This window comes from Mauremys mutica, chromosome 13 (genome assembly GCF_020497125.1).
Source record: "Mauremys mutica isolate MM-2020 ecotype Southern chromosome 13, ASM2049712v1, whole genome shotgun sequence".
In the NCBI taxonomy this organism is placed as follows: domain Eukaryota; kingdom Metazoa; phylum Chordata; order Testudines; family Geoemydidae; genus Mauremys; species Mauremys mutica.
Genome location: NC_059084.1, coordinates 2,440,025 through 2,455,944, shown reverse-complemented (window position 1 = coordinate 2,455,944; position 15,920 = coordinate 2,440,025). Strand labels below are relative to the sequence as shown.

Genomic DNA, 15,920 nt, shown 5'->3' with positions numbered 1-15,920 from the left:
TCGGGTGCCTCCGTGCAAGTGGAATCCTCCATGTGCTGTCAGGGTTGTGCCACAATATCTCCCAGTCCAGGGGCAATGGAGGCTCGTTATCGTTACACCTGGACCGCTCCCATTCCAGTGGGAGCACCTCCGAACAATAGGATGGCTGAAGTCGGAGAAACCAGCCGGCCACGTCTGTCTGTGGGGCTGGAGTTTGAAGCCATGGAATTTTCCCAAAAAGGGAAACCAAGAAACCAGGGAACCCAGAAACCACAACCATTAAAAAACCCAAAGGCTGAGGAATCGAAAAGGGGAACTCAGAGGAACCCGCAGAGACACAGGAAGCTTGGGTGAGTGGGTAGGGTGGAGGCACAGAGGGGCATGTTGAAGCAGAGGGGTCTCACTTAGGGAAGAAGGAAACTCTCTGCACACAGAGGAGGAGGAGTTGCGGTGTGCAGGAGGGGTAAGGGGCTGTTTTGGGAACCCTCACAAAGCCCATGTGGCTGTCTGCTTTCACTAGAGCATGTCCCGGAAGAGGTGAACTGTAAACCCTGCGTGCCTACATGGCTAGAGCCTTGGGAGAGGCTGGGCAGTCAGCACAGGGCCTGGGGCAGCTGGGCTGCAGGTCCCATTTCTGCGAAGGGAGGACAGATCAGGGCCGCCCAGAGGGGGGGGCAAGAGGGGCAATTTGCCCCAGGCCCCGAGCCCCACAGGGGCCCCCACCAGAGTTTTTCGGGGCCCCTGGAGCGGGGTCCCTCACTCGCTCCGGGGGGCCCGGAAAACTCTTGCGGGGCCGGGCGCAGGAGCTTCTTCTGCTCCCGGTCTTCGCCGGCGGGGGGTCCTTCCGCTCCGGGGCGGAACGACCCCCCGCTGGCGAATTACCGCCGAAGACGGAGCGGGACCCGCCGCCGAAGTTCAGCTCGGTCTTCGGCGGTAATTCGGCGGCGGCAGGGGGGGCCCTTCTGTTCTGGGACCCGCCGCCAAAGTGCCCCGAAGACCCGCGGTGGGACCCCCCGCCGCCAAATTACCGCCGAAAACCGGGCTGCGCTTCGGCGGCGGGTCCCACTTCGGCGGTAATTCGGTGGCGGGGGGGCCCCCCGCGGGTCTTTGGGGCACTTCGGCGGCGGGTCCCGGAACGGAAGGGCCCCCCCGCCGCTGAAGACCCCGGGCCCCCGGAATCCTCTGGGCGGCCCTGGGACAGATGGAGGCTGCAGCCTACTCAGACCAAGGGACACGTAAGAGCAGACGCCGGGCCCAGTGCGGTGGGACCTGAACACAGTAGGCTGGGGACTGCCCAGCAAAGGGAGGGCTGGGTGACAGGGGCATGTCTGGTTTTCAGAATGTCACCGCCTCCGGCAGGCTCTGAGCTGTTAGCCAGCCTCTGCCTAGCATAAGAACAGGGCTTCTGAACAAGGGTGCAGTGTGGGCAACACAGAGCCGAACTATGGCTGTGTCTGCAATACGAGCATGGGGCGTGATTTCCCCTGCTCCTATACACGGACTCACACTAACGCTCCTGGAGCCAGTGTGAGTACAAACAGCAGTGTAGACACAGGAGCACAGGGGCAGCGGCAAGTACATATCCACTGGCCTCAGGTGGGTTTGCGCTTGGCACTTCTCAGCCACGCCTCCACTCTCGCTTCCTGGGCTATCCTGGCTGCAATGCCCAGCACTGGCGAGTGAACACAAGCAGGGGAATCACGCTCGTAGCTCACAGTGTGGGCATAGCCAATGGCATCGCCCATAGGAAAATGCTTAGCACTGAATCATAGAAACCCAGCATACTTATCGAGCTCTTCAAGATGACTGGTATTCAATTCGTCTGCTGTAACGCCTAGGGAGGATTAAGGCACCAGTGTGCCCGGTGCTGCACAGACGTCTAGGAAGATAGAGCCCATGTCCTGAAGCGCCTGCAGGCTAGGAATCCAATCAGCTCCTTGCCCAGGAATCTCCAGGGTGTCAGGCAGCAGCAGCCGTTATGATGATGTTCTGTCCTCTGATTTTCCTGGGTAATGTAGAGGCAGGAATATGGTGCCCAAAGGTGAGGGTTTGTTGGGTATTTAACTGTGGTGTGGTAGGGATAAAGTCAACGTCCTTTTGCTATCCGGGCTCCCGGGGGGTTGCCAGGTGTGCCCAGTTGCTTTGGCAGGCTGCACTCGGGGACACAGCTGTATGAATTCTTTAGTCCATTCTTTTTTAGAATTGCACTTTCACACATGGGCCTCCAAGCTCTCGTCACCCAGGACTGAGATGGTGGGACATTGCTGCCATGGGAGGGGCAGTGCTAGAGGTCAGGACAGAGGGTGAAGGGGGACACTCCTAAATAGAGTTGTTTTTACACTAATTTATTAACTTTAATGTCCAAAACAGCTGGAATGATGTCAGGCTCTGATCCCGAGCTCTGTGCAGACAGAGCCCCATGCCTGCATTGCCTCCTGTGATGTCCATGGAGCTCTCTGCAGATGCAGAGGTTCTCGTGGGTGAAGCTCCCTGTGGGACTGGGGCCGTGGGCTGTGTAAGCTCTTCAAGGCAGAGATTTTGTCTCTTTATTTGCTCTGCAAAGCACCTGGTGCACATTAGGCACTGTGTAACTAAACTAGCAGTACGCAGTAATAATTAATGCCCTAGTCCACTCTGCAGCCGCGCGGGAGCGCCGGTGGCAGGGATGTTACATACTCCCAAAGGCTCTGTCTGGCTCCAGAGAGCCTTGCTCATCCCAGCCTTCCCCAATCACAAACCCCCTTTTTCAGATCGAACTCTGCCCTGTGCTGAAATGTACATAAAACTCTGCACTGACGAGACGTTTATTAAGAAATAAGTATGTAAAAAGTCTTCAAACAAAATGGCTTCATATTCAGCTCTAGCAATACCTGGCCCTGTGTTAAATATTATTGGCCCCCTGTGGGAGACCACACTAGGATCAGGGGAAATGTAGTGCAACCCTGTTAACACACCATTCACTGTTGCCTACAGCTGGACCTCTGCCTGCATGAGAGCTGTCTCCTGGCTGCTGTACTGGTCTAATGGAAAACACACACATGCTTCTTATACAATCCCCCCGGACAGTGGAAACCACTTGGTGATGAAAAACCCTCATCTACAAAGAGACATCCCCCCACGCTTTATTTTATTTCTGTGGGCTCAGTGCAGCATTGATTGAAGTGTTACAGTTTGCTGCCAAAGTCCATCCCTGGCTGCTGCTTTCCAACACCGGCTCTTGGCAGCAGGAAAATCCCCTCCTGCACAGCTGATTTATAGCACTCAGTAAGCCGGGGCTCAGTGCTGTGTGCTCAAGGCCCTTCTGTTCACTAATGATGACAGTCAGCACATCTAACCCTCCCAGTGCCCTTTGTATATTTACTAACCAACCCTCACAGCAGCCTGGGAAATAGAAACGTAAGAATTAACCCCCCACACTTTAGATGGGGAAACTGAGGCAGATGTTAGGTGACTTGCCCAAGGCCACAGAAAGACTACAGAGCTTGGATGGGAACCCAGGAGTTCCTGGCTCCCAGGCCTGTGCTTGCTCCACTGGGCCATACCTCTCCCCTGACACAGAATAGCAGGGATGTCCCTTTCTAGGCCTTGGTGTTTGCCAGTCTGATACATTAGGCTATGCACTTTGCCAGAATGCCTCACTTCCCTCCTCTCTGTGCCTCAGCTGGACTCACTTCAAACAGGTGGGGATGCAGGAGAACGTCTGCTTCACCCGCAGCAGAAAGGGGACTGTGTTCTTGATGTCTCTGCTCCTTGGCACCAGTCCCTGCAGGGGGCCTTCTCTGTCTGCTGGAAGCAGGAGCCTTATCTCCTCCTCATCATTGAACATGTCAGTTCCATATCTCTGCTCCAGGTGTCTGTGAATCTGCAGGGTGCAAGGAGAACATAAGAACGGCCATGCTGGGTCAGACCAATGGTCCATCTAGCCCAGTATCCTGTCTCCTGACAGTGGCCAATGCCAGGTACTTCAGAGATTTGTGATAGCCCTGTTCAGCTGTGTCACAAAGTGCAGAATTCCTGAGGCTGAACATGTGCTGTAACATACTGTGGCCTATTCTCCTCTCACGGGGCTCCTAGGCCCCCCTCCTGTCTCTCTCTTGCACTAGCTACATGTTATGGGCCAGATCTTCATCTGGTATAAATCTGGGTGGCTCAATGGAAGCCAATAGTGATACTCATTCGCACCACCTGAGGAACTGGCCCCTGTAAAGGGAAATGTATTGGCTCAGTATTTAGATGGGCAACCTCCAGGATATATTGAGGTGTAAGAGGTATTGATGGCTCTGTAGGTGGTGCTTTTCCTTTGCCGTCAGGAGCAAACCAATACCCCAGCTTGGGCTGCGGCAGGTGCCATATTTCAAATGGACAGAAATCCAAGGTCCTGGGAATTGGTGACCCTGCAACATTTGATGCAAGGGAGGCTGAGATTGGGAATCTCTCTCAGGACAGCCCATCTCTTCTGGGGGGATTATAGATCTCTCTGATGCCTTCCCCCACCACTGGATCCCACGTCTTGATCCGTCTCTTTCTAATGACCTTCTTTTCTCTCTCTTGGTTCCAAGCTCTCCCTTGCTCTTTGGGGATTCTGAGTCCTCCTCTCTCTGGGCTTGCGCAGTGCCTGGGAAGCGTTATATAAGGACTGGCCACAGTTACCATGGCAAGACCCAGCCTTCTGCTCTCACCTTTCGTGCGGGGCCACGGCCGAACTCCTCCAGCTGCTGCTTGAAGCCGGGGTTGGGATTGGCAATCGGCCGCACTGCTCTTACCGCCTGCAATACCTCTTGCCAGCTTAGCTCCGTCACCGCCATGACATAGGCGACAACAATGGTGGTGCTCCGGGAGATCCCCGCAAGGCTGGAGTCAGAAGGGGGGAAAATCAGGACCTTGATTTTGCTGTTTCTTCCTCGTCCCCACCCCCACTCTCAATCCTCCTTCAAGCCCAGGGGCACCCCACCACCATGTGCTCCTTCTTTCTTCGTGACTATTTTAGTTCCTCCTTAGAGAATTTCTTCTCCTGGAGACAGGGCACTTCCACCATGACCTCGGTTATCTCTATACAAACATTACAGCCCCTAGAAGAAGTGAAAACACGAGCCACTTCCTGGAATCCTGCCCCCAAATCGGTTCCTCTTCCTCCCCATTACAATTGAAGCTAATGCTGCCCTTTCTGCTTGGTAAACAGTCCCCTAACCCCATGGCATCCTTAAATCAAGCTGAGCTGGGGAGACACTCGCATGATCTCTGACTCCAGGCACCACCCCAGTCCCCAGCCGGAGCCCATCAGCACACTTGCTATGGTTCGTAAGCTGCAGCCAAGCATGTGCAGTCTGGTTTCTACAAAGCCTGGGCCTTCTGGAGACTCTGCTGCCCAGCCCTGTTCCCCACTACACTGTACTTGGGAGAATGCTGCACGAGGGTCATTGGAAGGGAGCATTACCAGTGAACAAGGCAGTTCCCTCCATGCAGGCGACAGTAGTGGATAAAACTGATACATTCTTTAAAGTGCTTCTTGCTAGCAGGAAAAATAAAATAGAATGAAGACTCCAGGCTGTGAAATAGGATTTTACCAGGAGCCGCAGGTGTCCCCATGGCGCGCAGGGCAAGGTGAGCAAAGTAAAATAGTGATCACTGCTTCTTTCCTAGGCACCATTCACAGCTGCTGATTTAACAGCACGGTGCATCGGTGCTTCCAGCCGTGCTGGGGGGCTGATGCTCCTGGCTATTCAACGCACCCTGCAGCAGAGGACTCCAAAGCAGCAGCTGCCAGGCTTCCGGAGGGCACCAGAGCTCTACTCACCAGTCCAGTAGGCACAGCCAAGGACTGAGGAGCACTTCCCAGGAGTTAATGAAAATGAGCCAATCTCTGGCCTCCGGCAGCTTGTCTGCTTGAGCCCTCGGTTGGTGCTCGCATACCTCAGTGCTGGGTGCATTGCACAGGCCCGCACAGCCCTGCCTCCACAGTGTGACCCTTTTCCCCCTTCCTCCCCCAGCCCCCCTTTTATTCAGCACCCCTCCCCGGCGGTGGTCTGTGGCCACTGGATTCTCTAGTGGTGCCGTAACCGGGCTGCCACCCATCCTGATTTTAGGGAGTCTGTAACTAGCTTAGGTGGTCTTAGAGTTGGTAGGGCAACTTCCACCTTTTCATGTTCTCTGTATGTGTATATATCTCCTCACTCTATGTTCCATTCTATGTATCCGATGAAGTGGGCTGTAGCCCACGAAAGCTTGTGCTCAGATAAATGTGTTAGTCTCTAAGGTGCCACTAGTCCTCTTGTTCTTTTTACGGATACAGACTAACACGGCGGCTACTCGGAAACCTGTAACTAGCTTGTGACACCTCTCAAACTAAGCTCAGGCAGGATGTTGCACTGTGACTGTGATGCCGTCCCAGCAGCATGGTATGATTGTTTCATCCTACAGGACTCCCCTGTGAGGTGCCATCCTGAGTGTCCACCTGAGACAGCTGGTTTGAGGTCTCAGCAGTGCAGTTAGTGCCTATCCCCCAGTTTTTCCTGCAAGCTCCAAGGTTCCCTGGGACTCTGATTCTGGAGCAGCCTTGGCTTGGCACTTACATGTTGGCCTCGGGTGTATCCGGCAGAGGAATGCGAAGATAAGTCATTTCCTGAAATGCATAAAATGCACAGGTCAAGCTTAGGACCCCCGAGAGATCAGAAGGTCTTATTTTCCCAAAGGGCTGCCCCAGAGCTGCTCACTCTACAAAGGCACCTCTCCTTTAGCACTTGAGTTACTACTTCCCTACCCCAACCCCAGCTCTCTCACCGCAGTAAAGCAAGAACCACCTCCCTCTGCTCCTGGAAATGCTCCCAGAGTCCAAGGAGCAATGTCCACTATCCACCTGGGAATGCAGACCAAGGAATGAGTGATCAGGGAAGGAAATCGGTGACTTCGGACAGCGACGAGATAAACAGAGATGAGGACACAGTGATCTCTAACTCAGGCCAAAGAGCAGACAGTCCCTGATCCTTTTGCTTTCTGGGCATATCTTTGGGATTCTTGAATTTGGGGGCTATATCCACAGGAAGGCCAAAGGAGCAGCCCAGTTCCTTTGGGACTGTTGAAGGGAGGGTAGCTATCACTGTGGCTTTTCTTCTTGAGGGAGAAGGAGGATGTTAGGGGCGAGTGGATGAGCAGAAGGCAGAGGGGTGATGTTAGGGGCTTACGTACCTACCTGCAGTAGTGGCTGGGGAGATTCATGGATTGAAATAATGTGAGTGATCTTATTCCTGCTCAGTTGCTCCAAATCTTTGGCATCTGAAAGAAGGAAAAACACAATAAGATTCCAGTATGTACTTAGTTCTTACACGTCCCACAAGCATGCCTGCCACACCCCTGCAGACAAATAAGCATGCACACATCTTGCTGCATAGAAACACATAGCTGCATTATACACACACACACATATACAGGTGCCCATACACACTGCAGGTGAGCAAATGCTGCCACAGATGAAAACAAGCTATAAATCCCTATGCATGTGCACACATGTTACACCAAAAGACACCTCCCTAAATGAACACATACCCTGCCTGTTCACACCTGAATGAATTCAAACACACACCAACATGCCACAGCATAATGAACACATGCTTGGAAAAATGTGTGCAAACACACCTGCAAATACATTCACATACCTGTTTGCAGCATACACACACCCAAATGCTCCCACATGAAGGAACACTCTCTTCCCCCACATGCAAACATACCATAAATACTAGCAGCTTGTATTGCTGCATGCGCCATTTACCCCACCCACTAACTGCAGCAACGGAGCTGCACTCACTTACAGCATGTCTGAGAGTGGCCCAGTCTGCCTGAACTCTTCAATGTTTGAACTTATCTCAACTGATGATTGTTCCCCAATTCTCCTGACATACGCTCAAGTAGCTTTGTTGCATTTGTCATCTTCTGAATTGTACTTATCTGAATGAGGATTCCTAGATGTCCTCCCCTTTCACACAGAACAGGGGCCTAGCTTCTCTAACAGGTCTCAGTATTTTGTGGTTCTGGCCACTAGTTCAGGACTAGGGTTAATCTTCTGGAAGGTGGGCATGCTGGTCTGGCCAACTAAGCATCTTTGCAGCAGGTTTTTCTTTTATGATTTTAGCAACTGTTCCTTTGCAAGCTGCTAGTTAGGCACTGCCTTTCCCATCTCAAAGCTTTGGGATTCTAAATGTTCAAGTGGTATAAAGCATTGGCTTGTAGTTCTAAAGCACCGTGTGCTAATGGCACTATATAAATATTTAATACAATAGAGAATCTAAGAGAGCCGCTCCATGTCGGAATTCAAGGGGGGTGGAGGGGAGAGCAAGAGCTCCCCATCCCTTTATCTGTTTGTATTACCTTAGTATGGGGGGCTGGCAGTCAGAATGCCGGTACTTAGACTGATGTCCAGTGTTTTGTGACCTACCAGGGACAGAGGATGCTTTCAATTGGAAAACATGTTTCTAGCTCTGGCCGTTCACAAGCTATTGAACTTTAAATCTATCCCATGACCCCCAATGTCTTGGTTGAGCAGTGCTTGTGTGGCACCAGCCCAAGACTGAATGTAGCAGGCCTTGGACTATTTTAACCTTTCTGGTTAACCTGGTGTCTGAGTATTTGCCACCTGCTGTAGACACGGGGCTCAGTACAGGGTAACTGGGTGAAATTCTCTAGCCTGTGATGTACAGGGGGTCAGACTAGATAATCATAATGGTCCCTTTCTCACCTTAAAATCTATGAATCTGTGCTTCCCCTGTTGTAATCCCTCATCTTGGTCAGGAATCTGTGTTCTTACTGCCTTTCGGAGTCTTGGTCCAAACTACTCTCGAATCCCCTGTGCATTGGACAAAGGCTTCCGAGAAGGCTTTTCAGTCAATGAACTGCCTGTCTTAATGCACAGAAACAAAGTCAATGGCCTTCTTGAGACAACCGAGTGTCCTATCAGATGCATCCTCTATTGAGGGGATTGTATCATAGAAGATTAGGGTTGGAAGAGACCTCAGGAGGCATCTAGTCCAACCCCCTGCTCAAAGCAGGACCAACACCCACTAAATCATCCCAGCCAGGGCTTTGTCAAACCAGGCCTTAAAAACCTCGAAGGATGGAGATTCCACTGTATCCTCTCCTGGCAGGAGCATGGCCTCACTCATTGACTAGGCCTTTTCCACCTGTAAATCCTGAGATCCTATGAGTTACTGAGGCCCGTAAGGGGGAACAAGAGGAAGAATTGTCTTGTTTTCCCTTCCCGGATCTCCCACCCTGAGCCTGTGGAAATAAATGGTTACACTCTGCTGCTCATGTGCCATCGTCATCGTAGAGAAACACAACGCCTGCAAACACCACACAGTGATATTTTGCAGCAGGTGGCCAGCTGGGTTTCTGACACCATTTGCCAGAGGGGAAGCAGGTGACCATTGGTATAATGCATGAGCTAACAGGTTTCTCTGTCTACTGCTAGTTGTCTGTAGGGCAGAATTGGCACCCCCAATGCTGTGATATTTATAGCTGGTATCAAGATGTTGTGTCAGAGTGGGAGAGGCAGAGCCACGGTGTTGGAACGCAAGACACTCGGAGTCACACATGTGTGGTAATACTTCATGATGCCCAGAGTCAGTTTGGTGCTCTTTAACCCTTTGTGTGACTGTCACCTTGCTCCCCAACATCATCAGCTCTGTCTTCCTCACAGCTGTGGTTCACATCCCCCGAATTGAACGAGAGCCCCTCCTACATGTCTAGCTTTTTACTCCTCTCTCTGAGCACCACAATTTCCTATCCCACCCCTGCCCGGGGCTGAGAACACTGATCACACTGGGAAATAAAGCAGGTGAGCCACGAGAGCCTTGAGTGGACAAGGGGGAGAAGAGTGACAGATGGAGAAAAGGGAATAGGGGAGAGGAGAGCAGAGGTAGGTAGGAGAGCAGGCAGGGCTTTGCAGGTGGCACTTGAGTTAAATGCAAGAATCAGGAAGTCGAAGGAAGAGATTCTTGCAGGGGTGCTGACGCCTCTCTGCCTGCCACGATGGTGACGATGCCTATGACAGAGTGACCCAGGAGCACAGGGAGCTTAATGAGATATGACAGCACTTTTTAATCCTGACCAAATCAGGGCAAAATCTCTCTCCCACGTCCATGCAGCACAGAACAATCCCTGAACGTCCCTGTCTTCTGTAGGACAAGTTGTGTAGTTGAGCATCTCCAGCGCCTATGGATGTCACCTCTCAGGATATTAATCACTTCGATACCAGTGCTTCTGGTTTAAATAAGCACGCACAATATTGTCAGGGCCTGGAGAGAACAAGGCTCCCTCGTAATGGGGGACAGTGGGGCAGAGGACCACATGCACATCACGCAACACAGACTATCGGTAACTTCCCAGCTCAGACAGTTCTCTGGGTGCTCTCAGCAGTGCTGCTCACCTATGAAGTTTCCAAGGTAAAGTCCAGGGAGAACCTGCAGGACACAAAAGAGAAGATTCAGCCTGAAAGAGGATGACTCCTGGTGTGTTAGCAAAAAGAACAGGAGTACTTGTGGCAGCTTAGAGACTAACAAATTTATTTGAGCATAAGCTTTCGTGGGCTAAACCTCACTTCATCGGATGCATGGAGTGGAAAATACAGTAGGAAGATATATATATACACAGAGGACATGAAACAATGGGTGTTACCATACCCACTATAAGGAAAGTGATCAGTTAAGGTGAGCTATTATCAGCAGGAGAGAAAAAAAACATCTTTTGTAGTGATAGTCAGGATGCATCCCTTCCCCCTCCCACCCTGCCCCATCCAGAGTTCAGACAGAGAGGAAGCATGTAGCATGCTTGCCTCTCAAAACAAGCCAAGAAGAACCAAAACAAAAAAAAGAAACCACCACTCTGTGCCACCAACCCTCCCCCTTCCTGGACCCCTGCCCACCCCCCTGCCAGTGAAGTCACTAAAGCGATTCCTGTGATGAGAGAGATTGCGCATGGTGGCTCAAATAGCGTGAGGGCTCTGCTTTGACTCTGGCTGCGTCCATCGACCCGTGAGATGGGTCTCCTGTGTAAGGAGGGCTAGCAGCCCAGCCCATCCCTGGGGGTCAGAGCACATCTCACAACTTGCTAATTCCATACCGTGGCACTCAGAGAACGGGCTCCTCAGTGCCTGGCAGGATCAGGTCCAGTAAGAACAATGGCATGAATCACACCATCAAGCCCATAAATGGGAAGGAGGAAAACACCTGTTCCCTATGGTCTGTCTTAGATCTCTAATTGAACACAAACTCCCTCCTGCTTATTGGCCCAAAGATACTATTGGATACATTTTGCCCTCAGTTAAATCTGTGCAACCTTACTGACTCATGTGGAATGGCATCACATTTAGAACCACAGAATGGATGTAACCGCAGAATTCGGCCCTTGGAGCCGTTCAGGCTTAGAAATAAGTTGGTGGCTCCTTTGAGGCTGTCATAGCTTGGAAGGATGTGACTCTGGGAAACTGCTGTTGCTTTTTTAAATAATCATTAATAATTAACAACAATTTGCACTTTGCTAGTGCTTTTCATCTGAGAACCTCAAAAGTCACTTATCTATTAAGCCTCAGGCCCCGGGGAATTAGAGCATAGTTTCCCCATCTCTAAAACGGGGATATAATAAGGCACAGAAGTTACAGGACTTGCCCAAGGCCAACTATGAAGTCAGTAGAAGCAGCAAAGAATCCTGTGGCACCTTATAGACTAACAGACGTTTTGCAGCATGAGCTTTCGTGGGTGAATACCCACTTCTTCGGATGCAAGCACTTGCATCCGAAGAAGTGGGTATTCACCCACGAAAGCTCATGCTGCAAAACGTCTGTTAGTCTATAAGGTGCCACAGGATTCTTTGCTGCTTCTACAGAACCAGACTAACACGGCTAACCCTCTGATACTTAATATGAAGTCAGTGGCACAATCAGGGACAGAATCCAGCAGTCCTCTGCTCAGATCACTAGATCACACTCCCTCCTCCATTTAGCCAAATAGTGCCCGTCCTATAAGAAGTCCTTCCTTTTCTTTCTTTTTCTTCTGAAGAAAACTTGTTCCCAACACAAGAATAGCAGGCCAGTTTGTCACAGAATTTAGGAACACAACTGCATGTCTGATCTGTGCATGCAATCATGGTAATTGTGCGTTCAAATGAGGTGCACATTTTGCACATGCAATTGTGCACCTAAATTGTCTGAAAATCTGGTCCTAAAGTTTTAAATACTTTAATTCACACAATTATTCAATTCCAGTAATCTACCTGCTGCTATTTCCCATAGTGAGAAGATATCTGTTGCAGACTTAACTTTGTTAGGGACAGAATGAACTTCCAAACCATAGGTTGGAAACAAACATTTCTTTACCTCCCTTACTAATAGCACCTTAGACTATTAGAAGTGAGACGTTTAAAAATTCAATGTACTCATAACTTCTTTGTTTACATTTTTACATTTCTCTCAGTCTGGTCACTGAAAACTAATGGAGTCGTTTTCACTTTTCATAGAAAAGTAGGGTTGGATGAGACCTCAAAGTCATTGAGTCCAGCCCCCTGTGCTGTGGCAGGACCAAATAAAGCTAGACCATCCCTTACAGGTGTTTGTCCAACTTGTTTTTAAAAGCTTCCAATGATCTTCCATGACCTCCCTTGGAAGCCTGTTCCAGAGCTTAACTACTCCTACAGTTAGAAAGTTTTTCCTAATGTCTAACCTAAAATGCCCCTTTCTCCAGATTAAGCCCATTACTTCTTGTCCTACCTTCAGTAGACATGGAGAACAACTGATCACAGTCCTCTTTAAAATGGCCCTTAACATATGGAAGCCTGTGATCAGATTGTCCTTCAGTCTTCTTTTCTCAACACTAAACATGCACAGTTTTTTTTAACCTTTTCTCATAGGTCAGGTTGTCTAAACCTTTGATCCTTTTTGATGCTCTCCTCTGGACTCTTTCCAATTTGCCCACATCCTTCCTAAATTGTTGTGCCCCAGAACTGGACACAATACTCCAGCTGGGGCCTCATCAGTGCGGAGTACAGTGAGACAATTACCTCCTGCGTCACTTCCTTGCAACTTGGGAAAACTTCACTGAAGGGGAAGCAGTGGCTGCCCTCTCCGATAAGCTATGCCCTGGATATTGTATACAGCAAAGCCCGTGGTGTTAGAGCAGCTGCTACTGGGAATGCTGAGTAGCCGAGTGGGGCAGTACCAAGCTCACGCCTCACAGATCTCTTGTCATGTGCGTATCTCATCTAGTTCTCTAAGGTGATGTAAAACTTTTCTTTCACCTTCACAGGGTAATATCCTGGGCCGTGCACTGACCTCCTGGCCTCACTGGTGGCACTGCTGTAATCTCCTGGGAAGGAATCCCAGGATCACCATTGATCAGCTCTGATGCCTGTCTACTCGCTGTCTTCCTAGGGTAGTAGCAGAGCTGCTTAGAACCCTTACCGACAATCCAGACCTGTACGAAGGACCTCGCCTACTGACTTGCATGACCTCTAAAGAATCCCCAAGTGGTTTCTTGTCCAGCTGTGCTCACCCTGTAGTTAAAGACCCACTTCTACTAGAGGAGCTGGTTTTTGCTGGTCCCTTATATATATTTCATTGTAAAATTAAGCATACACAAGGGTGCCCTGAAATCTAACATGAAGTGGCGCCTGGCTCTTGCTTTCCAAGAAACAGAATCCAATAAAGAGACCTCACACACACCCTAAAAGCTCTGAAAAGCCTGTCTCAGAGAGAACAGAGACCCACGAAACTAGTGTCTCAGAGTGTTTATCTTTACCTTGTTCATGCCATTTCCCATGGTGCAAAGCAATTACTGTGGAAGGCCAGGGGGACGCAGGTGTTGTCTCTTGATGCTATGGCACGGCGTTTCCCCAGCTGAAATCTTAGCTGCCTCTCCAAAATGTTCAATGACAGGATGTCAGTGTTGGTCATGAAGAGATTTACACCTCCACAGTCGCTGGTTTTTGTGGGAGTTTGTTTGTTTGTTGTAATAGTGGTAGGTTGCTTGTTTTTTCTCTTCACAGGCAGCAAAACTGATCTCCTTGCAGCAGCTGCACATCTCAGGACAGAATAAACCTTCACTGAATCCTTCAGCTGGCCCCTTCAGAAGCCCTTCTTCTCCGGGGACCTGCTTCCCTCCCAGATGGTGAAGCTACTCTTAAAGTGCCTTGTACCAGTTGTTCTCTTGACCAGGGCAGAGACAATAGAGGAGAAACCCCACCTCTCAGCACTCATGTGGGAGTGCTAAGGCCATGCTGTCTGCTGACTTAGTGCTCCTGCTTTCCAAGCAAATCAGAACAAAGCCTCAGTGTTGGAGAAATAACAAAACCCTTTGTCCCCCTTGCTCTCTTAGAAGGAAGGTCTGTTAAGCCATGCAGCTGAATGCTCAAAGGGATGCCCACTCCTGCCTGTACCCCCCCGGGGCAGTGAGTACTATGAGACCAGAACTCCTACCTTTCAAGAGAAACTTGCAGCTTGGTAGCAATTCCAGCTCTTGCTACTCACTCACACACAGGCAAAACTTCCCTTCCTCTTGGAAGCAGCAAAGAATCCTGTGGCACCTTATAGACTAACAGACGTTTTGCAGCATGAGCTTTCGTGGGTGAATACCCACTTCTTCGGATTCTTCCTCTTGGGTAACTTCTTGCTTTGTACTGCCAGGCGTGATAATGCAGCCTTCGCAGAGTGGAATGCAAGGTCAAGGGATTACAGAAAGTGGCGATCAGGAACTGTTCAGCAATGTTAGGGTGCCTGAGCACATACCACATATTCACCTTAACTGATCACTCTAGTTAGAGTGTGTATGGTAACACCCATTGTTTCATATTCTCTGTGTATATATATATCTTCCTACTGTATTTTCCACTGCATGCAGCCAATGAATTGGGCTGTAGCCCACCAAAGCTTATGCTCAAATAAATGTGTTAGTCTCTAAGGTGCCACAAGTACTCCTGTTCTTTTTGTGGATACAGACGAACACGGCTGCTACTCGGAAACCTACCACATACTATGTTCATGAGTACACTCCTTATCTACAGACATACATCCTTCAGCCCGCTCCCCAAGGGATGCCAGCCGCCAGCAGTAAGTAACCACCTGCCCTGTTTGTTACATGCTCATGCTCAGCATGGAGAGGCATTCAGGCAAAACTCCTGATCCAAACACTTTTGAACTTTAGAGGACTTTGGATCTGGTTGGGCGCTAGCCTGGGACTGAGACAATTGCAATTTGATTCTCTGCTCCACCACAGGTAATCCCTGTGTGACCTTGGGCAAATCTCTTAGTCTCTCTGTGCCTCAGTTCCCCATGTTTGCAGCAGGGATAATAGCCCTGTGTCATGCTGTGAAGCTGAATCCCTTAAAGATTGTGATGCGCATGGTACTATAGTAATGGGGGACCTGCTTAGATCCTTGTGACTCACTTTATACCCGTACTGTATCCACTGTGCCTTTAGGACTTTAAGCTGTTTGGGGCAGGGATCCTGTTCACATTCTGCCTTCTGTAAAGTTTCATGCACACTGAAAGCTGTGCAAACAACTAGGCAGCAGGCCCCAGACAAAGGTGGAATGGTGTAAAAAGAATTGGGCATGCATTTGAAAATAGGTTGCAGGTAGATTCCCTTTAAGTCCTTTTAGTAAAGAAATAATGTTTTGTCTCTCTGGCACCCATCAGCTGTGGATTTCAAAGCACTTCATGACACTACTGTGCTGCAGGGAAGACACATTATCTGCCTTTTTAAGGTGGGGAAACTGAGGCAGGAAGAGCAAGTGACTTGACAAAGGTCTGAAAATCCACGGCAGAGCCTGGAACAGAACCCGTGATCCTGCAGTTCTCCCTCAGGCAAGACTCCCAGTGGAGTCAGTGGGGATTTGTGTCCGGGGCAGAGAGAGGCGGTGGCGCTCCTGACTGTCACGCTTGCTCTGACCATTGGGCCTCGCTCTCC

The 15,920-nt window shown here is 50.1% G+C and overlaps 1 protein-coding gene across 2 annotated transcripts; it reads right to left on the bottom strand.

The window, feature by feature from the left end:
* Positions 1-2,780: 2,780 nt before the first annotated feature.
* Positions 2,781-15,706, bottom strand: DUSP15 (dual specificity phosphatase 15). 2 transcript variants are annotated; one of them, XM_044984712.1, is made up of 7 exons: positions 15,399-15,706; positions 10,394-10,427; positions 7,166-7,248; positions 6,549-6,598; positions 5,414-5,488; positions 4,659-4,830; positions 2,781-3,841 (listed from the first exon to the last, which is right to left on the bottom strand). In XM_044984712.1, the coding sequence occupies exons 1-7, from the start codon at positions 15,564-15,566 to the stop codon at positions 3,647-3,649; spliced, it is 777 nt and encodes a 258-aa protein (XP_044840647.1). In that variant the 5' UTR covers positions 15,567-15,706; the 3' UTR covers positions 2,781-3,646. The 2 variants fall into 2 exon arrangements, with proteins under 2 accessions (XP_044840647.1, XP_044840648.1); XM_044984713.1 differs by lacking the exon at positions 15,399-15,706 and adding an exon at positions 13,755-14,635.
* Between the last annotated feature and the right edge of the window lie 214 nt (positions 15,707-15,920).

What these genes read in the sequence shown, in the direction of transcription:
- DUSP15 (XM_044984712.1), bottom strand. Translation starts at nt 15,566, where the DNA reads ATGCCCAATTCTTTTTACACCATTCCACCTTTGTCTGGGGCCTGCTGC. An exon ending in TTACCTTGGAAACTTCATAG is followed by an intron (nt 7,249 to 10,393) that starts GTGAGCAGCACT and finishes TCCTTCTTTCAG; the next exon opens with ATGCCAAAGATTTGGAGCAA. An exon ending in GCCGTGGCCCCGCACGAAAG is followed by an intron (nt 3,842 to 4,658) that starts GTGAGAGCAGAA and finishes TGCACCCTGCAG; the next exon opens with ATTCACAGACACCTGGAGCA.